Raw genomic sequence first — 22,637 nt, forward strand, 5'->3', positions numbered from 1 at the left:
CTCCTCCACATGCAGCTGATGGGTGACCTTGGGCTAGTCACACTTTGAAGTCTCTCAGCCCCACTCACCTCACAGAGTGTTTGTTGTGGGGGAGGAAGGAAAAGGAGAATGTTAGCCGCTTTGAGACTCCTTCGGGTAGTGAAAAGCGGGATATCAAATCCAAACTCTTCTTCTGTCATCCTGTGGACACTTCTACACAGGCATACACCGTGAGGATTCACTCCTATGAATGCTACATTGAACACAGTTGGTCTTACAGCTGTAGGACTGTACTTTTAGAGGATAATAAATTATGATGGCTGGTTTATGTTTCATTCCTTCAGTTACATGGTGAAATTCCCATGGCATCGCTTCTCAGACAAAAGCCTTCTAATTGTCTAACCGCAAATGTAACTTGTGCAACTTTTTCCTAAATGTATGTGTGCAGGGTTGAAGAGCAGCTGATTGCTACGTCTTCTTAATACAGCCATCAGTCGCAGAGCTGGCACGTCTATTAGCGTAACTCCTCTGGGGCCGCCTTGCCAGGCCGCAATCAAAACCACTTCTCATCCGCTAGCACTTTCTCTAATGCTGATATTTTCATAATCTCATCTGAAAATGCTTTGGATACATTGTCAGCTTCCATAACCAACAAAACATTTTGCCATGACGAGTAACTCTTTCTGCCAAGATGAGCCGCACAGGGAAAAGTTTAATCTTTGCTGCTTACATTTTCCTCTCCATTTGATGCATATTCCCTGTGATGCCAGGAGGGTTAATTCTTATTTTAAATCCACAAAATGTATGAACTATCACATATCCTAGATCTGGAGGAAAGAAGTGTAAATACGTATTTTGTGTGTATGCATGCAGGAAACGGGACAAATAGCTTATGATCATTGAAGATACTTTACGGCAGGGATGTGGGACTGGATGTTTCTGCATCACAACTCTCGACGTCCCTAACTGTGGCCATGCCAGATGGGAGTGATGGTCACAAGTTTCCTAGCCCATGATCTAGCCTCCGAATAGTTTGAGAAATATAGAATATGTTTTGTATTATCCAACATCTAGATGTGCTTTTGAAAAGTGGGCAGGAAAGAAGCTCTAGTACATTTTTTTTTTCCAGAATGAAGGCAATTTACTGAATGCCTGACAAAAAGGCAGCTCTAAAGATTAGTTTTTAGCATGTCATTTTTGGGGAGGTGGGTGGGAGGCGGATATGCACAGACTGCAAAGTTGCCATAGTAGCTCACAGGAGTCCCCCCCCCCCCAAAGTAAATAATGGTTGTTCTGCCAGTGAAACGTTATATAACGTGTGTGCTCTACTTGACACTCACAGCCAAGAAAGAGATCGTGGCCACTCTAACATGCAGTTGGGGTACCAGAGCCTATATTTAGTCCACTGGAAACAGTAATGTGTGAAATACTAAATTTGGAAACAGAGTTCCGATTCCCCATCCTGTCAACGGGTGAAAACTATTCTATAGTAACATTCTTCGCCATTCATGGCAGGGTTTCGGCAGGGTTTGCTGAAACCATTAAGTGTGTGTGACTATGCAAAAATGCAGCTACAGAGATGTGGAAGGGAAGAGAGATGGATTTGGCAAGCTTACTAAACTGAGAATATTGCCCATTTTCAGTCTGAACATCTTCTTAACCTTATTTTTAATCAAAGCTCTAACTTCTTGTTATCTTCTCATCACCCTCTTGTAAAAAAAAAAATCATTGTGTTTTGGACCATTTTAAAAACCGTTTCAGCTGTTTTTAACGGTATGTTTGTAAATCACCTTGAGATATATATGTAAAGGGCAATTTGTTAATTATATTGCACACAAATTGCCTATAGCATACCGGGCAAAATATATAGGTATGTGTTAATTTGATTGTTATGAAGCAGACAATGCAATGGGAAACCATGGAGATGTCTTCCTCCATGGGGATTGGAAGGAGGGTGTAGATTCCACCATAAGGGCAAAGAAGACCTCCCCCCGCCCGGCCATATATTACTCCAGAGGTTCTGATCTGGTCCTAGGTTCTTAGAAATGCCACAAAGGGGACAAAGCAGGGATTTCGCACTTCTTGTATTTCAACTGTAGCTAATAATGGCTGTAGTGGATGCCAGGTGACTTTTGAACAACAGGCTATCTATGGCAGCCACAGTAAATTCTGCCACCACCTTGTACCTCCACAGACGCTGATGCTTCTATTAAGTGCACAGGTAAGTGTGCATAGGGAATCTATGCACACTTACCTTGGAGTAAGTCTCATTGAACTCACTGGAGCTTACATGTATAGAATAACTCTGCTTGCTAACTCATAAGTCCTTTTGGCTAGAATGGGCTTAAGGAGCACTGTAACGACTTAACATTCTACTTTACTTAACATTCTCCTTTATTTAACACTCTCCTTCAAAGAGATATACTACAGATGCTCTTCAGCCAATTTTACCTGATTGCATATGTACTTAACTAATTCTCAAATTATCCGAAGACGGAAAATATGAAGTATGCATTAAAATGCAGGAGCAAGTCATTTACAGAAAAAGCTATTAATAAATCCCAGGCTGTAAATGTTTAGGGTTATTAATTCTGCCCCTTTTCATACTAGGGAAATCTGCGTCTAGGAGATCTCTTTCAAGTAAACTTGAAATGAGTCTTACATCTTTCGCAACCTTGTATATACTAATCAACACCACAAAGTAAGAAACACTCTCTGACTGGGTTTTTTTTATAATACCCAGAAGTTCAGGAATATTTGTAGCCTCTTTCATCATACTAACAAGCATTACAAGCGTTTGGAATAATAAGCATTTTAGGCTGTATACCTATACCAACTAACCCGGGAGTAAATGCGGTTGATCTCAGTGGGACTTACTTCTGAGTAGATGTATGTAGGGTTATGCTGTTAGATCGACATTTTAAAGTTCCTGCTTGTTTTTTTTTTCTTAGTTAAAGCTGAATCTCTTATGTTTCACATTTTAAGTTTCATCAGATCTTCTCAGCAGCATCTTGTTTTCCTGTTTAATGGCACTTGCATGTCACCCATCAGCCTTGGATTGCAATTTGAAGTGCTTCTGATTATGTCTATGTGTTTGTATATACATACATTAAACACAAATTGTAACCTCACAAGCATTGTAACCTCAGAAACACAAAGCTGCCTAATGGTTTTGTGTTACGGAAAACACAAAGGATGTTCCATTGTGTACTTTAGAATTTTCTGTGGATTTCTGCCAACTTTATACTTTGGTGCATGATTGACGTCTTAATATAGAAAGCTTCAGGGAAACTCTCACTTTAAATCCAGCAGCCAATTTTCAAAGCAGAAAAATAACTGAGGGAAGGAAGTGAGGACTGGTGTAGCATCTCAAGCAGGTTTTATGTAAAATCAAATGAAAAATACAACCACTCTCACCCAAACTCATTTGCTCATTTAATACCACCTCTAGAATTTCCCTTAGTTTAGCAAGCAATACAGCTCATTTCACTAGAAAGATACATGTCCTGCTCTCACTGGGGAAAAGTCTTGGAATCTGTAAGCAATATCAGCATAAAAATATGCTAACGATGACCATGGGCTGCTGAACTTATAATATTCTTCCTCAGGCGAGAGGAAACTTCCATTGGCCAGTATTCAAAGACGTGATGCAGCAAGCCTCATAATGACCCTCCCATCTCCTCAGTATAAAGAGCACCTTGGATTGTACCCTAAAGGGAAAATGAAGTTGAGGAAAGGAATGGAAACCCCTCAGGGCATTAACTCAAGCTCAGGTGCAGATTTCAAGAGAACCACTAAAATCAGACTGCACCCAATGTTGACCTTCTGCAGGTGCAAAGCCCTTTCTGCTAGCACAGGCATAGGCAACCTTCGGCTCTCCAGATGTTTCGGACTACAATTCCCATCATCCCTGACCACTGGTCCTGTTAGCTAGGGATCATGGGAGTTGTAGGCCAAAACATCTGGAGAGCCGAAGGTTGCCTATGCCTGCGCTAGCAGAAGGCTGTTTTGCAACTTTGCATAAGAGAGTTGCATGAGAAAAGGGTGCCCACATCCAAAGTGGAAATTTTGCTAGCTTAAGATGTTATGCAACATATTGGGCTAATTATTCTGCAGATCCCCTGCCAGTCTAATTGCTGCAGCATGCCACGAACCTGTTGGGGTTTCAAATTGATGTTGAATGTTCCCAGGGCACTTTTCTGTATAGTCTTGCTCAGGAAGCAAATTACACCCAATAAAACAGGCAATCTAGTTAATATATTAAGACAATATAATGCAGGCACAAGAAATAGAAACAATGCATTGTAGCAATGTGAAGACGGGCATATGGTGGTGTAGTCTTAAGGCTTGCTTGGCCAAGGGAACCCTTGATTGAGGCTTTCTGCAATGTATGTGTTTGTTCTTAATGCTTCCTTCATTATACAAGAACAAAGCCCTGCTTGATCAGATCCATGGTCCATCTAGTCCAACATTTTGTTCCCACTGGGGCTAACTAGATGCCTATGGGAAGCCCGTAAGATGGACATGAGCACAATAACGCACAACATTTTGATTTTTTGGTGCTAAACAGTTTGCTTCAAAACCATTTATGGCCATAGTGGGGAATCTGTGGCCCTCCAGATGTTGCTGGACTACAACTCCCACTATCCCTGACTATGTTGGCTGTGGTTGATGGGAGTTGGAGTCCAACACTATAAAGAGGGTCAATGGTCTCCAGAGATAATTTGCTAAGAATCACAATCTACTCAAGCAGTCATGTTAGTGTTATGAGCAGACTGACAAGAAGTCAGGCGTGTGAGTTGCATAGATTTTAACATAAGAGGTTATTTTTTTTCGTTTCCAGATGAAGCAAAATTGAGCAGCCTCTGTAAGCTCACCAAAGTGTTGGTGCTGGCCTTTAAAGCCCTAAATGGCTTCAGTCCTGTATACCTGAAGGAGCATCTCCACCCCCGGATACGGAGGTCCAGTTCCAAGGGTCTTCTGGTGATTCCCTCAGTGCAAGAAGTGAAGTTGCAGGGAACTAGGCAGAGGGCCTTCTTGGTAGTGGCGCCCAACCTGTGGAAAGCCCTACCATCAGATGTCAAACTGATTTGCCCCAGCCACTCTGTATGGCTTCCAACATAATAAAAACACAGCAAAACATCAAACATTGAAAACTTCCTGATATCAGGCTGCCTTCAGATGTCTGTTTATCTGTTTGACATTTGCTGGGAGGGCGTTCCACAGGGCGGTGGCCACTACTGAGAAGGCCCTTTTCCTGGTCCCCTGTAATTTCACTTCTCTCAATAAGGAAACCACCAAAAGACCCTCAGAACTGGGCCTCAGTGTCCAGGCTGAACGATGGGGTGCAGTGGCGTACGGAGCCGCTTTGCCGTCCGGAGCAGCAAATGCGGGGGCAACCCCCAGGGGCGGGGTGCTGCTCCGTAGCATGCGTGCGCCGTGACGTCAAGACGCAAGCGTGTTACAGAGTGCAGTCTGTGTGGGATGCCGGGCGCAAGCAGCCGCATGGATGGGCTGTCTCTGCCCGTCCGAGCGGCTGCTGCTCGCACCTGGCATCCGGGACGGAGCCGCTTTGCCTCAGCTCGTTCGTGTGGCGGATGCTCATGCAGCAACTCGTAAGGCTGCAGTGCGCGAGCAGAGAGTTGCCACGCAAGCAGCTGCCGCATGGAAGTGGTGCCAGGCGGTGGCTTGGGAATCGTGTGTGTGTGTGTGTGTGTGGTGGCGCCGAGTGTCACCCCCCCTCTAGGCTGGAACCAGGGGCATGCTGCTCTCAACTCCCCCACCTTGCTACACCACTGTGTGGGTGCAGATGTTCTTTCAGGTATACAGGAACATGTGGGATCCACTGCAATAGTTTTTAATATAGGCTACAAGGTTCAAAACTTACTTAACTTTAACTTTTGCTTAACTTTTGCTTAACTTGAGCAGTCTTAGTCATCTTTTTGTAGCATCTTGCCACAGGAGCCCGTGCGGCTTCATTTTTTCAAAGTAATGAGTTTTGTCATCAAAATTGTTTAGGTTAGCTAACCTGAGTTCAACTAACATGAAATAGTTTGGGAGGATTCTCCCCCTACTGCTCTTTATTCTTTTGGTTTGACTTTCGTAGCTTTCTGTAGTTTCTATAATTAATTCCCCTCTGAGGAAACAGACTCCATCCAGTGAAACGAGAAAAGAGCCGGCATCTCGTTAGGGTTTTTGTTATGAGGGTTTTCATTTGAGTTGTATATTCTTGTCTAATTCCACTTAGTTGTTTAGGGGCCCTCACCCCAATTTTTTGGAGTTGTGTTTAGTTAAGTTTGGTTTATATCTTTACAACATCTCCATCTCGTTTCAGGGATTGTCATGGCTGAGTATTTTATACTTTTTTCCTTGGTAACTTGAAGATTTGGAATGACATTTAGGCCAAAATATGAATTAAATACTACCCTTACAAATTACTTGATATTAGGTAATTTTCTGAAAATATTATTTTTCCCAGGCTGAAGATTATAATCCAGGGATCAGCAAACTTTTTCAGCAGGGGGCCAGTCCACTGTCCCTCAGACCTTGTGGGGGACCGGACTAATTTTTTTTGGGGGGGGGAATGAACGAATTCCTATGCCCCACAAATAACCCAGAGATACATTTTAAATAAAAGGACACATTCTACTCACGTAAAGACTTGCTGATTCCTGGACTGTCCGGATTGAGAAGGCGATTGGGCTGGATGCGGCCCCCATGCCTGAGTTTGCCTACCCATGTTATAATTCTTCTACTGATTTATGCCTTCTCTAATTCTTCTTTATCTCTCAATTCCTTTTTTTATTTATTAACCAGATAAAAGTTAATCTTTACTCTGCATTTTTCTGTTCTGTCTATGGTAGTTTTATTCAAGAGCCTCCCTGCTGAATAACAAGTGCAAGACTGTGAAAATATTTCATTTACTGTTGAGCGACTCCCATATGGGGAGCAATTATTGGGGAAAAGGACTGCCCTGTCTTTAAAGTGTTAGATCAAGTCAAGTCAAAGATGCTGAGTTTCAAAAAGTGCTTGCTAATTACAGGTCCTCCCGTCACTCCTTCTGACAACCATTCCCAGAAGGGAGTTCGCTGGGGAATAACCTTTCGGCACCACATCCACATTCTGCCATTAAAGCAATAGATGCACCAAGGGGAAAAGGCAAGTCAAAAATCAATCCAAGCTTGTTTTCCAAAAATGGGTTTGAATAGGGTCATTACTAATTCCATTCCTGCTGTCTTGGTCCACATTTGTAGAGGTAAAGGGACCCTTGACCATTAGGTCGAGTCGCGGACAACTCTGGGGTTGCGGCGCTCATCTTGCTTTATTGGCCGAGGGAGCCGGCGTACAGCTTCCGGGTCATGTGGCCAGCATGACTAAGCCACTTCTGGCGAACCAGAGCAGCGCACGGAAACGCCATTTACCTTCCCGCTGGAGCGGTACCTATTTATCTACTTGCACTTTGACGTGCTTTCGAACTGCTAGGTTGGCAGGAGCTGGGACCAAACAATGAGAGCTCACCCCGTTGCGGGGATTCGAACCACCCTAGGCTCTGTGGTTTAGATGACAGCGCCACCCGTATCCCATTTGTAAACAGGCCCAAATGAAGGTAATTCTGAGAAACACCATGGCTGAAGCCCACAACCCTTTGCACTCATGTTACTCTTTGTAAAACTGAGCTCAGCATGCAGCTATAGCTTTTTCCAGCTCCATAGCAGGCCATGTGAAAGATTACAGCTTATGTATTTTCTGTAATGTTGGGAGAATCTTTTGTACAAATACCTAATGCAGTGCCCAAGTAAGATGTGTGCTGCCTCATAGGAGGCAAACGCCAAGAGCCTTAAGTAAGAACGAGATTATGGGTGCATTCAGACATAACACTAAGTCACAATTTAGCACTATGTCTAAATAACGCTCTGTCTGTCTGTCTGTCTCTCTCACACACATAGAGGAATGAGAATATGACTTCCCATTCTAGTAGAAAGCTCTTTGTATGCATGGTCCCCTCTTTCGCACCCACAAAGCTCCCCCATCCACAAGAGCGTCCTCATTCGCTCATTTCTTTCATCCTGACTCAGCCATTGTTCCATCTAATTTGGCCCTTGGAGACCAGAAGCTGTAAATATGACACCCTATTGTAAGATGCTGGAAGACACTTTATAAGATCCATAAAAACGTGTGGGTCTTATTTTCAACACAGCGTTCTGATAGGACTGCGAATACACCAGGGGAAATAGATGTACGTTTTCAAGCACTTCCATCGTGAAATATAACAAAGGTTGCATTGTAAAAATTACATTCATTGTTCTGCATTGTTGGGCGGGAGAGTCAGAGCAGGTAACCTAAACAAAATGCCAATTTACACGCATGCAAATGATTACAGGCATCAACCAAAAGCAGTTATGGCTTCTGGAGAGCTCCCATCTATTTATATTCAGGTTAATCAGTAGAGACATAGATGGAAGACACTCTCAAATGGAGGCAAATTTGGGATAAATGTTGGAAGGCACTCGTGGCAGTGTTATTTTTGTAATATCTACACTAATTGGAATCATTATTTGTTTTGCTTTGTCATGGCAAGCAGTGCCACTGTGCCAGCTTTGGAACGTGTATAAGGCAATGTTTAAAGTTTCCAAGTGCTCGGAGGGGAGGGGGCCATATTTTTCACTTACGCCTACTTTCATAAATAGCTCGTGATTTCTCATACAGCTCATATGGGTCAGGTTTCCTTGGGTCAAAGGCCTCTGTTGAATCAGGAAAAGAACTCCTGTGAAGGGCAGGTGGAAAGGGGATGTTCTGTGGGATAGCTGGAGCAGATAAACTTGTCTGCGGACTGCCTTGATTCTCCCATCGTTCCATCATCTATAATAAATAACACAGACAGCAGAAAACAAAGGTTTAGACTGTGAACCTGCAGGCGAGGGCTACGTCTTGTTTATACAAAACTGTACAATGCCCATGCGGTTCATAGCTTGCATGCTGTACCTACTCAGAAATAAGCCCCATTGGGTTTCACGGGCTCACGCTCAGGTAATATGTATAGGATTGCAGCCTTGAGCATTTTATCAATAATGAATGTGATTATTACAAGGTAAAGCACGGTTTGTATTTTATCTTGTCCTGTTGTCTTAGTCGGCAGATACCACAGCCAACAGCACTTTTTAAAAGAAGCGTGTTTTGCATCAGTGGGGATTTGGGCTGTGATTTGCTGAGGAATTTTATCTGTAGCTGGCTGAAGCAGCTTGGGTTCTCTTTCCCTGCCCTCCCCATCAAGAGTCTCCAAAAGCAGGATTTGATGTATTTGCAGAGTACATGGCAGCTAAAGAGCAAAGGTAAAGGGACCCCTGACCATCAGGTCCAGCCGTGTCCGACTCTAGGGTTGCGGCGCTCATCTCGCTTTATAGGCCAAGGGAGCCGGCGTTTGTCCACAGACAGCTTCCGGGTCACGTGGCCAGCATGACAAAGCCGCTTCTGGCGAACCAGAGCAGCGCACGGAAACGCTGTTTACCTTCCCGCTGGAACGGTCCCTACTTACCTACTTGCACTCTGACGTGCTTTCGAACTGCTAGGTGGGCAGGAGCTGGGACCGAGCAACGGGAGCTCACCCCGTTGCGGGGATTCGAACCGACCTTCCGATTGGCAAGCCCTAGACTCAGTGGTTTAACCCACAGCGCCACCTGGGTCCCTACATGGCAGCTACTACTATGTAAAATAGGGGTGGGGAAGCTTTTCCATTATGAGGGCCACATTCCTCGGTGAAGGATATAAATAATTTTACTCCTTTTGCCATTTCCGTTAATTCCCTTTGAGAGAAATACAACAGAAATATGTTGCGTTCACCATGTGAAAAGTAGCTAAACTATGGACTGTTGAAAATTCTATAGGAGACACATTAGAAATGCTTGGAGGTCTTTGTCAACACGCTGAAGACAGGGATGGAACTGCTGCCAGCTGATAGGCTTTTATTTCCCGTTCTCTCTCTCATTCTGCTACCCTTTTCCCAATAGTGGCCAGTGTGGTGGGGCAGAGCCACCAACTGCCCTCCTGACACCGCCATTGCTACAGCTTTATTTGGCCTCTGGCTGGCCTTAGTCCTTATCTGTTGCCTGGCCTTCAGAAGGTTGCCCAACGGGAGAACATGGCCCTATGGCAGAAAATGGGTTTTTTGACCCTGACCCTCCTTGGCTCGAGTTTTCCTGCAGGTCTAACATGTTGTTGCCTAGCTTAGATAACAAATACCTGCCTGCAGCCAGGCCACAAGGCAGCCAGGATCTAATATAATCTACTTACCTTTGGGCTAATCCTATTGAGAAATGCTTTGTGAATTATGCTGAACAGACTGGTGGAAGCAAGGAGGATTAGATGCTAGGAAGAAAATACTAATTAGCTAGCTGTTTTTGCAGAGAGTTTTGAAGCACAGGAAGCACTGTGGTTCCAGGTCAAAACACAGGAACAAAGGTTACACTATAATCCTAAAAATGCTTTTCCGTAGGTAATCCCCACTAAATTCAAAAAGGCTTACTTCCACGTTGTGACCACTCTGCAATCATAAGGCAAACTTGCTTGAAATGAGTACAGTATAAAATCCTGAAGAGGTAAGATGTGCTGATTGATCTTAAGCATATGCTTTCAAAAGGAAGCCCCATCCAGTCCTATGGGGTTTATTTCCAGGTGTTTATGGTTAGAAAGGCATTCTGATAAATAATCACATAATACACAATCCAGCTAAAGTAAATAATATTGTTCTCAATCTTAATTGATGTTGATTTGGTGCTCCCCTCAGTAGCTATAATGGGAGGGAAATTTTCAGGGAAATTTTGTGGATTTGTTGGGAAGAGTAAGGAGGCTACATGACGGCCTCCAGCACCACAAGTCTGGGAATCCCCTGTTTTAGAGGGGGGGGGGGGGGACTCTTCGCTGGGAATGGCACTTGGGCTATAGCAGGGGTGGCTAACTCTCAAGAGACTGCGATCTACTTTCAGAATTAAAAACTGGCAGTGATCTACCCCCCGTTGTTGCTGGGTTCAGCTTAAAGTTGTTGAGCTTTTTTTAGGGAGGGGAAATAAGGAAATAATGTTTTTAGGGGTGAAAAAACAAGCTTTTGGGGGGACTTCTGTTTTTTGGGGGGTTAAAGGCAAGGGACAAAGAGGTGAACTCACTCACGAAAATATCTCTATGAATGAAAATAGCAGCACAGAGATCTCTTCCCTTCCAGAGATCAAACAACAATGGAGGGCGGGGTGAGGTGGTGGGGTAGTTTTAGCGACGCTAAGGAATGGGAGCCAGAGATCGACCGTGATTTGCCAAAACCTCACAGGGATCTACTAGTAGATCGCAATCAACCTGTTGGACATCCCTGGGTTATAGGATTGCCACTTCAAGCACACAGTTACTGGTAATTTTCTCCCACTGAAATTGATTGCACTCTAAAGCAATAACTAGCACATAATCACATGTTAAAATGCAAAGACTTTGAGAAGTCAACTTACAGGTTTAGGAGTCTTCCATGGTGAAAAGAATCCTAAAGAAAGGAAAAGAAAAGAGAACATCAGTGCATCTTTGTTTTATTTTTATTATGCAGATTGGACAACAATAGACCTTTTTGTTGTTGTTCAAATGTGTATTTTTTATTAATGTTGATGAGAGCACACAATAGTCCCTAATGGGAGGTAGGAAGGGCCTAGGAGAATATTATTAATCTGAACATCCAAGGTCACCTTAACTTCTACGCAGTGGAGTCAAAAATACATTTGACATTATCTTTAGAAAGAGCATGTTCAGGCACAATTTCCCAAAATTCAATTCTCTGCTTGCTCAAGTTGTACCGGGACCTAGAGAGTGGATTTCAAGGTACTCAGCAGAGTACCACTGAACACAGCTAACAACTCAGAATAGCTACAGTACTTGACTATAACATAAAACATATTATTACATTATATTTAAATTATGTTATCAAGCAACACTGCCAAATAAATCAAGGAATAAGTCTTTTTTTCTGCATAAATAATCCTGCAAATATTCCTTCTCCTAAGAAACTTTTTATCTTCTTATGAACACCAGAAACTTCAAACTCAACTTGTAGAAATATGGCTTGTTTATTGGAGAATGGAACGAGCAACATATTGATAATTAATATTGATACGAACATATCTAAATGTTTTAGGGAAGTGATAAAATGAATAAAGAAATGACCTATTGTTATTTACTTTGGTAACAGAACACATTGAAAAACATTGCTTTATATGTGGCTTCTATGTTAAAAACAAGTTTCTGGCAATAAGTACTTGAAAAGTGGAAGGCTTTTTTCATGGAAAAGTGTCTGACTTTATGCATACTTATTTTTGAAGGTCCAGAAACATTTGTCCAAAGACTGTGGACTCAGCTATACAGCTGCAAATAAAACATTTTAAGTGTTTTAAGTGCAATATATAATATGACACTAGATGGCGATGGTGAGCCTTATAGGAAATTCAATGTACTTTTTAACACTTTTTTAAAAAGAAGCATTTTCAGAATGTTTTTTATATACGTGTAGATTCCACCTAAGTCCCCCCCCCCCTTTTCAGGATTTGTGTTACTAGAAAACAATACCTTGATAAATTTAATTCTTTCTAGTATGTTATGGGAACTATGATTTGGACTGGAAGTTTTGCTCCATTCACAGACAGTGTGCATGTTCCTGGAAGGAGAATTAAGTTCACCTAGGGGACCTTTCTGTGAGCAGCAGAAGCCCCCCTGTCTATGTAAGCATGGTGTTGGAGATTTGTGTAGGAAAGCACCTTATAACAGCCTCTGCTGTGAAATTTAATCAGTACACTAAAGATGTCTACAGTTGATCTAAATGTTAAGAGTAAGAAGTTGGGCCTTGAAGCAAAATGTGACACTGTGGAATCCTTCTACTGATGGTTCCCCCGACTTCACTCCATGCCTACCCACCCCATTTCCCCCCACCCAACAGTCCACCAGCATTCCACACTCAGAGGACTGTGCAGTTCTTACTGGCCTGTTTTGAGTCCCCCACCCATTTTGGGTTTTCGCTCCATTATGGATTGCTGGTGTGTGTTTGTGTGTGTGTGTGTGTGTGTGTGCAGATTCACAGCTACTGTACATTAAAATCTGTGACTTTTCCACCGATATTTACGACCAGTTATTTCTCCCATCCCTAGTGACATTTTAAAATAGTTTCCCAGCGTGACCTATCTAGACAATGAAATGTTTCTTTCTACTGTTTTCTACCCATTCCTTCATCCTCCCTCCCTCTCAGTCACTCAATATTCAATGTCACTGAGTATCTCTGGGACTGCTTGGGTATTTTTTCCTTCCTTCTTGGGCCTTTTTTTTTGGGGGGGGTACCTGTTATTTCCTTTCTTGCGTATTGGTGGTACCATTTTTGTTGCAGCTCTGTCATTATGGGATAGGGGTGACTGCCTAGGAGCTACTCGTATGCTGTGTTGGATTCCACGACGCAAGAAAGGCTGGTTATATGAATGTAAGAATGAATGAATGAATGAATGAAGATTTGAACTGGAAACCGAGAATGATTTTGTATCAATATTCATTAACATTCTGTGGTATTTAAAAGAATGGCTAGGCTAATGTTCATTGCTTGTAAAATGAAAATGTAATTATAACAGTATTCTCATTCCACGGTGTGACGCTAACCTCAACAGGAGTGTTCCAGAATCCATCAAATTCCATGATTCTGTTAGAGTGGGCCTTCTCAGTAGGTCCCCCCTCCCCCCGTAGTGCAAAGTAGCCATGTTCAGCCCAAACCTCACCCAGGGCATGGGAGAACATTGGTGATATACCATCAATTGAAACAACCATTCATCTCTATGATCAGATTGCTGGGGTAACTAGGATAGGAATTTTATGACAAAACATGCTCACATACCACCAGTGGCAAGAGAGCACATTTTAATCACAATAAGTTACCAGTCAGGAGAGCAAATACGCTCTCTGGCGGCACCTATGGTAACTGCCCATCAAAGAATAAGATCCCACTCACTGTCTCCCCTGGTATACCCGGTGGTTTCATTCCTGTGGCAAACAGCCTTGAATCTCTCCCAGCAGGAGATTCTGGAAAAATCCATTGGTGGATTCTGGCTGTGCACAGTTGACCTTCAGTCATGTGTTATATCTCCTTTGGAGAGAGGTTCATCTCACAAGGAAACTCAAGAGGATTCAGTAAAACAATGTCACCCTTGTTCTTGGCTATATTAAATACCCACGTAGATCAGTCTGACCCTGTCCTTAGCAACTAGTCCATAGGCCTTGGACCTGAAGCACTGGCCAAGAACCAATCATTCCTTACTGATCTGAGAGGGGATGTTGCTCTGCTTCGCAGGCTCCTCATAGCCCTGGAACCAGCACAGCCTGACAGCAGGACCAGCCACTTTCTTCCTCCAACTTTCACTTTCAACTTTCATTTTCAGAGTGAAAATGCTGTGTCCTAGCAGCAGAGACCAGGAAACAAAGCTGCTGAGCTGTTCTGTTCCATCTGGAACAGTTTTATTTGTTCTATCATTGCAACTGTTTTATCTGTAATTGTTTATTATATTGTTATAATCCGCCCTGGGACTTTAAGATGAAGAGCGGGTAAAAAACACAACAAACAAACAAACAAAAACGAAAAAACCACCCTTATAAATAAGTAAACAAAACAAAACAGCCCCCGTAGCTTCAGGGACTCAGCTCTGAAATGGCTGCGTTTATCCTGATTCTCCACTTTTGGGATGTGTTTATAAGATACATTTGCATAACAGTTATGTACATTTCAATAGGGAAATATGAAGCTACAAATACTAGCAAACTAAAATGATTGTGTATCCGACTACACCTGGGGGGCCTAGGACACCAGGAAGGCTGTGACGTTGCAGAGAAGGACAGGTTTCATTAGCAGACAGACCCAACACACTTTCAGCCCAGCAAGAAAGCTCTACACGGCAGCCACCTCCCAAACATCTAGCTAACCACGGAAGCCACAGCAGCAGGTGCTGCTGTGAGCTTTGCTGTACCTGCTGATTTTACCCTGTGTAAGATTTTATCCTTTTACAGCCCGATTTTTGTGTGTAATTGTTTTCCAGCTTCTCTTGTAAGTCACCCAGAAAGATTGTATTGCCGGGCAAGAGGAAAATGTCAACAAAAATATAGTGGAGTAAAAACAAAATAAAAACAAATGGTTCAGTTCCACAGAGCTCAATGTCAAAACCCACACTGATCTTAATAGAGATAGACTCCACCCCAAATGGCATTCCTTGTTAATTGAATTAACAATTGCCACCTGAAGCATGAAGCTACTCTTCTTTCAGTATTAAAAAATGGCCTTTGCAGGAGTGCCAAAGATAGAATGGGATATATTATAAGCACACACAGTTAAATTTTCTGAAAACAGGCTGATTAAAAAGATGGGCAATGCAATTATACAAAGACAAGTTTTAGATTTGATATCCCGCTTTTCACTACCCGAAGGAGTCTCAAAGCGGCTCACATTCTCCTTTCCCTTCCTCCCCCACAACAAACACTCTGTGAGGTGAGTGGGGCTGAGAGACTACAAAGAAGTGTGACTAGCCCAAGGTCACGCAGCAGCTGCATGTGGAGGAGCGGAGACACAAACCTGGTTCCCCAGATTACGAGTCTATGGCTCTTAACCACTACACCACAGAGTGTCACTCTGTGAATTGCCCCTGCTGCATGTTCAGGATACTAAGTTCCATTCCCAAGAGAACAACTGGTGGGGAGGGGTGGCCCCACGGACCTGGCCTCCCACCAGCAGTATTGCTGTCACACTCTGAGATGGTACAGGGCGGGGAGATGGCAAGGTGGTCCCAAATCACTCCCGCTCACTGTCACCCTGCCCTTGCCCCATCCTGGAACCCAGCAGTGCTGCCACTGCCCAGAGGCCAAGCAGGAGCTCTCTTCACTGGGCTATTTGGGAATTAGACCCTCTAAAGAGTGTTTTCTAAACCCCCATTTTTTCTCTCTCTACACTTAGGGAACCATGCTGCTATTTCCTTCTCATTGCACAGCTGTCAAAACATAGCACCCAAGTTCATTGTAAGTACATACGTACAATGCTCTTTGGAAAAAAGCTTTAGGCACATCAACTACAAATAGAGCCTCGTGCAACTTAACTGGCATAATGAAGGCAAGTGGGGTGGGAATGTAGCTAGAACACTTGTTTTTGCCAAAACAAATAAAAAATTCTTTCCAGTAGCACCTTAGAGACCAACTGAGTTTGTTCTTGGTATGAGCTTCTGTGTGCTACTGGAAAGAATTTTTTATTTTGTTTTGACTATGGCAGACCAACACGGCTACCCACCTGTAACTTGTTTTTGCATTCAGTTTAGCTCTTTGTGAAGGAAAAGGGCAAAGTCCAACTTTTAGCCGAGCCCTAATCTAAGATGAAATCTTACGGCAAATGACAAATTACCCGGTCACATTCATTTTATTTTATTGCACTTTGAAAACATACACATAGTTTCTACCTACTAGCCTGGCAAGGCCATTTACAGTTTGCAAGGCTGTCTACAGTTAATATCTGTCCTTCATACCGTGTATGTTCTAGTAAGTATGAAAATTCTTCTATTTGGAAACAGGGCTCCAACTTTTGACTTTATAACCTACTTTTACAATTCCTGTCACAGCTGTGTCTGGCGAAGCTCTCTCTCTCATCCGTTCACATTATCTTAAGATGTTGTGCACTCTTTTGAAGCTTCTGAAAATTTTCAGCGATGAGCATTATTCTGGATGCTAATAACAAGTAAGGTTGTTGAAAGTTAAGTTTAGTCAATGTTTGGAAGTGAGTGAACTCGGAACCTTTACAATAAAATTTAAGGTAGGGGTCGCAAGCCTGTTGTCTCTTAATCTCTAATCACTGGCCATGCTAACTGGGGCCAATAGGAGTTGGAGTCCAGCAACCTCTGGAAGGCCAAAGTCAGTCACTGCTGATTTCATGGATGCCATCTTGTCTCCACACCACTTGATGCATGGATGATAAGGTCCATAAGACTTTGCTTATTCCATTTTGTCATCAAAATGTCTCTTCGCATATGGCTTCCTCAGCTATTTTGCAAAGGAACAGAAGGTTGCCTGCACTTTCCAGGGGGATAACTGATCTTGGCATGTACTTTCAAGGTCCTGCATGATGCAACCTTTAGTTCACTTAATCAAAAACTTTCTTTCCCAGAGTACAGGTCATTGGTTTCATGTTAGGTTTACATTCAATTTTGTGGCAGTACTGTCTTCATAAAGGACAAATTCTATGTTTTAGTTTTCATATTAAAAAGATACCAGGGCTGGTCCAATATTTCGGCACCTGTGGAGAACCACAACATGGTGCTTCCTTCCCTGCTGGGGAAGAAGAAATGAGTGTACTGTAGATCTAAAACAAGAACAAGGGGGAATACAGTTCTCCATTGGGGACTGGTGCCCCTGTGGATTCTGTTGTCTGAGGCAGTCACCTCACTTTGCCTCTTGGGTGGGCCAGCCCTTCTGTGGATGCATGTTGGGGCACATCGGTGATAATCAACTCCCTTTTGTTAGTTGGTACCATGCCCTTGTGTTGTACTCAGGGATCCTTAAGTTCTTATCCTCTCTGCCCCCCAACACCCCATGAGGGTCACAAGGAAGACCAATTTACCTAGGCATCCAAGTGCCCTGCCTTTATCATTAAACAGACCCTCCAAGTATCCCTATTTTCCAGGGACAGTCCTGGATTTATCCCATTTTCCCCGAGAACGTCTCTATTTTCATCAGAGAAATGCTGGAGGGTATGGAGTTATGAGACCCCCCAAGCCAAGGAGGTAAGTAACTAGGCAACCTTTAGAAGACATCTGAAGGAGCCCTGTATAGGGAAGGTTTTTTAATGGTTAATTTTATTAGTATATGCTGCCCTGAGTGGTTGTTATTATATATGTTGGAAGCTGCCCTGAGTGGTTGGGGCAACCCAGTCAGATGAGTAAGGTATAAATAATAAATGGAATTATATTATATTATATTATTATTATTATTATGGAATGGGACGTCCCTATTTTCACTAGAGAAATGTTGGAGAGTATGAATTAAACCCACAACAGAACAACCCAATTGATTGTAGCTGCCACCACCTACTGAATAAAGCAGTAGGACTCTATAATAAATAATAATAATAACAACAATAACAATAGCAACAACAACAATTTATTATTTGTACCCCGCCCATCTGGCTGTGTTCCCCAGCCACTCTGGGCGGCTTCCAACAAATATTAAAATACATGCTGCACCTTGGCTAAGAGGCGCAAGGCAAAGTGCTCATGGTCCCCTGGGATTAAGCCACACCAACTGTACTTTAACCAAACAAACTGATTTTTGAAGAAAATCTACTGAACTTGGTATTGCAGTCAAATAAACAATGAAGAGTTGTTGTAACCTCTGAACTCACCCTAACTTAATATTAGCAGGTAGTTTCTCCTGCATGCTTGAGGGCAAGTTAAGCCCTGAATCAGCGGTTTCCTGTCTTCCTGGCAGATCAACAGAATGGATTTTGTTAGGTTGTGGGTGGGACACAGCAGACACAGTGATTTCCAAGCAGCTCTTGTTTATTCTCTGGCTGGAACAGAAGTGAGCTGAAGGCCTCAGCAGCCTGATATAGAACTCAGCTACAAAGCAACAGTAACAACTTTCTGTAGTTAACCAATCCCTGAACGTCACTTTACAATCCCTCCTTTGCATATGCTGACCTGAGTGAAAACTGCAGCAGAATGAACTATACACACACACCCTAGTGGCCTAGGGTGAGAACTTCAATACATAACAGATTTCATGGAGCTTCACCACCTGACCCTAACAGAAGACCCCAGTGCACAGCTGAGCTAAGCATCCCGAGACGAAATTGACAGAGCACAAAATGGCATCAGGATTTGGGCAGGGGTGAAACAAGGGTGGCAATGGTTGGCCTTGATTATGAAGGAACACAAATGGCCACTGAGAACAGTTTTTGTTTTTTCCATAATTTAAACCTACTCTCTGTGATAGCACTGAAGAGAGAGATTTAGGATTCTTACACATGGATTCAAGGACATGAATTAGTCTGGATAGATGTAGATTAACTATTTATAATCACAGGGAAAACCTTTCATAAGAAAATGCAGAAGCATTTCAACTGGAGTTATGTAAAGGGAACCAGCAGTTTGACTAGAAAAAAACAGTTTAAAAACCAAATATGCTTAAAAGGTTAAATGTATTTTTAAAAATGCCCCACAGTATAGCTGGTTTGAAAATTATAGCAAGTTACATTGATAGCAAGCATGAAAAACGGCAACAGTTAGTGGTCCATTAATCCACAAAAAAAATCACCACCAAAAGTTCCCCAAGCTGCTAAAATTAACGTGTTTTAGCTTGGGGGTCAAAAGCAGGTTATAGGTGATTGAAAGCGTAAGTTGTTCAGAAACATTTTGGTGGTATAATAGGCTGTCAGTCTCTCAAACTCAGAATAATGAGGGTGTGTCATGGAACACGGAGGCCGACTTCAGCCCTATGTGATCTATTTTTATTTTATTTCAGTAGAGCCCAGGATATGCAAAGCAGAGCCAGTCATAAAATGGTTTTTTAGAGGCAGAAGCAACCACATTTACTTCCTGTACCCTATTTACCTCAGGGTGACCTGCCTATGCAAATACAAACCCACAGTCCCTAAAATACCAGTGAAAATACCTGGACATTAACCAGAGACAAACCAGGGATCAGAGACACCCCTAGGAACTAGTTTTGGCTGTTCAGTGGTGTGATATGTGAAACCTGTCAACCTAAGATGTGCAGTTATTTCATGTTCCTTGAAGTTCCTCCCAAATAACGCTATCCACACAGGAGACCACAAATTGCGACACAATCCTGACAACAACTGTACCACAGTCACAATACTACAATTAAAGAGTAGAAACCATAAAAAGTGCATTCACGTTGAGCCAAGTCATAGACTACAGCTCCAATCACACACTGCTTAAAAGATTTGGGGCCTGGTTCCCTGGGTTTCACTGAGAAAGTGCTAAGGGTAACAAGAACAGGGCCCAGTCATCTTGAGTGGTCATTTTACAAAAGCTCATACCCTCAAGTGCCCCTATTTTCCAGGGAAAGTTCTGGAATTACAGAAGCCTCCTGGTTTCTGATTTGATCCCAAAATGTCCCAGTTTTCCTTTTTCCTCCCCTCCACGTCTCGGAGAACAGTTAAAAGTGGTGTGGGGGGTGTGTAAAAACGGAATCTTGTTTATATTGAAAATAAAATTCCTGCACCCAATTAAGGAAATGATGCTGTCATACAAAGCCCTTGCTATAATTTTGAAGGTGGGAGGCAAAGCATGTGGAACAGAGAGAGGAGGACATGATGAGAGATGCTGATATATGCATGGTGGAACTCAAGATGGTGGACATCAGGTTCTTAGGCAGTTTCACATCCAGCCATTAACCAAGCAAGGTTGCTGCATCATGTGCCTTCTTCTGTCTCTTTCTTCTCTTTCTCACACAAAAGTAATGGGAAAGGTACTTGTGCCTGTTCTGATTCTTTCACCGATTGCTGTTTTACAGTCTTGTTCTATATACAGCTACAGTTTCTACCTGGTAGGCAAGCCAGTTAATTTTGGATTTGGCCACTACAAATGCTGCTGCTGCCACCACTGTTCTTGCCGGGGGCGGGGGGAGAATAGGCAGAAACGTAGGAAGGGTTTGGGTAGAATTAGCATATACAAAAACATAATAAAACATCAGACATTAAAAACTTTCCGATAGAGGGCTGTCTTCAGACGTCTTCTAAAAGTTGTATAGCTATTTATCTCCTTGACATCTGATGGGAGGGTTCTACAGGGAGGGTAGCTTTCCATGTTCCTATGTCCTAGCTGAGCTTCCAAATAGCTTAACTGTGATAGACAGTAGCAGCCATCAATATTGGGAGGATGAGCCAAGAAAACATGGACCAGGCAGGTGTTGGGAGGAAGTAGCTGCTGTTCTCAGATCCCACTTTTGTTGACCTCTGAAGTTTCTTTCCTGCTAATCCAGGACAGGTGAGTGATTTGGGTGTCTGTCAGAGGAGCACCAAAGTCCCATTGCACAAGCTCTTCTGCACAACCAGTATCACTTCCAATGCACAGCACCATGAGAGGAAGGAGCAGGCCAATGGCTGTTAAGTTTGTATTTGGTGGGCTCTGTCCCTAGTCTAGGCCAGTGCAATAACCATGAATGGTATTGTGGTGATGACACAAACGTCGCAAGAGATTGTGGGACTCTGCTGACAAAAAGGCACACTCGTGTGTGGAAGTGAGAACCAGCAGTGGGTGGGGGTGGGGAGACCTCTTAAAAATAATGGCACTGAAGACCCAGCAAGAATCCCTGTCCCACTGAAACCTGCCTGCAGTCAACCACACGGACATTCTGTGGCCCTGCCATAAAGGATCCTTGTACGATTTGATTTCAGAATGCCCAAATGAAAATGTCACACACCAGAGAACCCCATTGGTAGGAGCTACAGGCTCAATGTGGATCTCCTCTCGTTTCATTGCAAAGGCAAATGATGCAAACAAGAAGTTCAGCAAAACTTGGTTTTCAGTGGCTTGCAATGCAGCTATGGTTGCCAGCACTCCACAGCTCTTTCTTAAAAATGCTACAGATGTATTTCATTTTCTAATCAGCTTTACCTATAGCGCTTATAATTTAATAGCAGAGCAAATATTTAGTATTTAAAACCACAAAATACTCACGAATCTCCTGTTTGTTGATAAAAGCAGCGAAAACAAATGCTTATTAATATCATTTGATTTTGTATAGAAAACCAGGTTTTTTTGGGGGGGGGACGACTCCCAGATAATGGCATGTACCGCAATGCATTTCAACTTTGTAAGTTATGTATGATCTGTCAAGCTCAAAAGCACTGGATTAAAACAAAGGATCAAATGCTGAATAAGATCCCTTTGTGGTCTTGAGCATTTGAAGCTCTATCAACTTCTTTTCTCGAACATATACACAATCTATTCACACTCTCCATGCTTCAAGTTTGACAAAATGGCAGCAAAGCCTGTCACCGGTATGCCCTCCTTTGATTCCTAGATTAAAGTACTTGATATGACACTTTGAAGAGTTATAGCTAAATGGCAACAGAGGGGGCATTACAGAGGGTGTGATTTTATAAAAATGATTCCCAGTAGTGCAAGTTCAACTCAAGTTGGTACTGGAAACATCAAGGTGGGATGGCTCCAAATGGTGACATTCTCATATGGATGGAGGCAACAAGGCCTCTTACAGAGTTTGAAGCTCTTACTGCTAATGCTAGCTCTAAAAGCAAAGTATTAGTCTCAAGTATTTAGAAGATCTTAATAGAAATTGTGACAGGCTCCCGTAGAGGATTGAAAGCAGTTTGGGAGACAGATACGGGTGAGCAGATTGATGAAGTGAAATGGACAGATTTGCAGTGTTCTAGACCAAAGAACTGATGCTTTTGAATTATGGTGCTGGAGGAGATTCTTGAGAGTCCCATGGACTGCAAAAAGATCAAACTTATCCATCCTTAAAGAAATCAGCCCTGAGTGCTCACTGGAAGGGCAGATCCTGAAGCTGAGGCTCCAATACTTTGGCCACCTCATGAGAAGAGAAGACTCCCTAGAAAAGACCCTGATGTTGGGAAAGATGGAGGGCACAAG

General features: G+C 42.9%; 1 protein-coding gene across 18 annotated transcripts in view; it reads right to left on the minus strand.

Moving 5' to 3' along the window:
* MAGI2 (membrane associated guanylate kinase, WW and PDZ domain containing 2) overlaps positions 1-22,637 on the minus strand; it is a 600,602-nt gene that overhangs the window by 87,444 nt on the left and 490,521 nt on the right. For 17 of the 18 annotated variants that reach the window (XM_033162889.1, XM_033162886.1, XM_033162885.1 and 14 more), the window contains 2 exons: positions 11,466-11,497; positions 8,649-8,838 (listed from right to left, as the gene is read on the minus strand). In XM_033162889.1, the coding sequence (XP_033018780.1) occupies positions 8,649-8,838; positions 11,466-11,497 (222 nt within the window). The remainder of the gene's footprint in view (positions 1-8,648; positions 8,839-11,465; positions 11,498-22,637) is intronic. The other variant, XM_033162879.1, reaches the window with a different exon arrangement.

This window comes from Lacerta agilis, chromosome 10 (genome assembly GCF_009819535.1).
Source record: "Lacerta agilis isolate rLacAgi1 chromosome 10, rLacAgi1.pri, whole genome shotgun sequence".
NCBI classification, from domain to species: Eukaryota; Metazoa; Chordata; class Lepidosauria; order Squamata; family Lacertidae; genus Lacerta; species Lacerta agilis.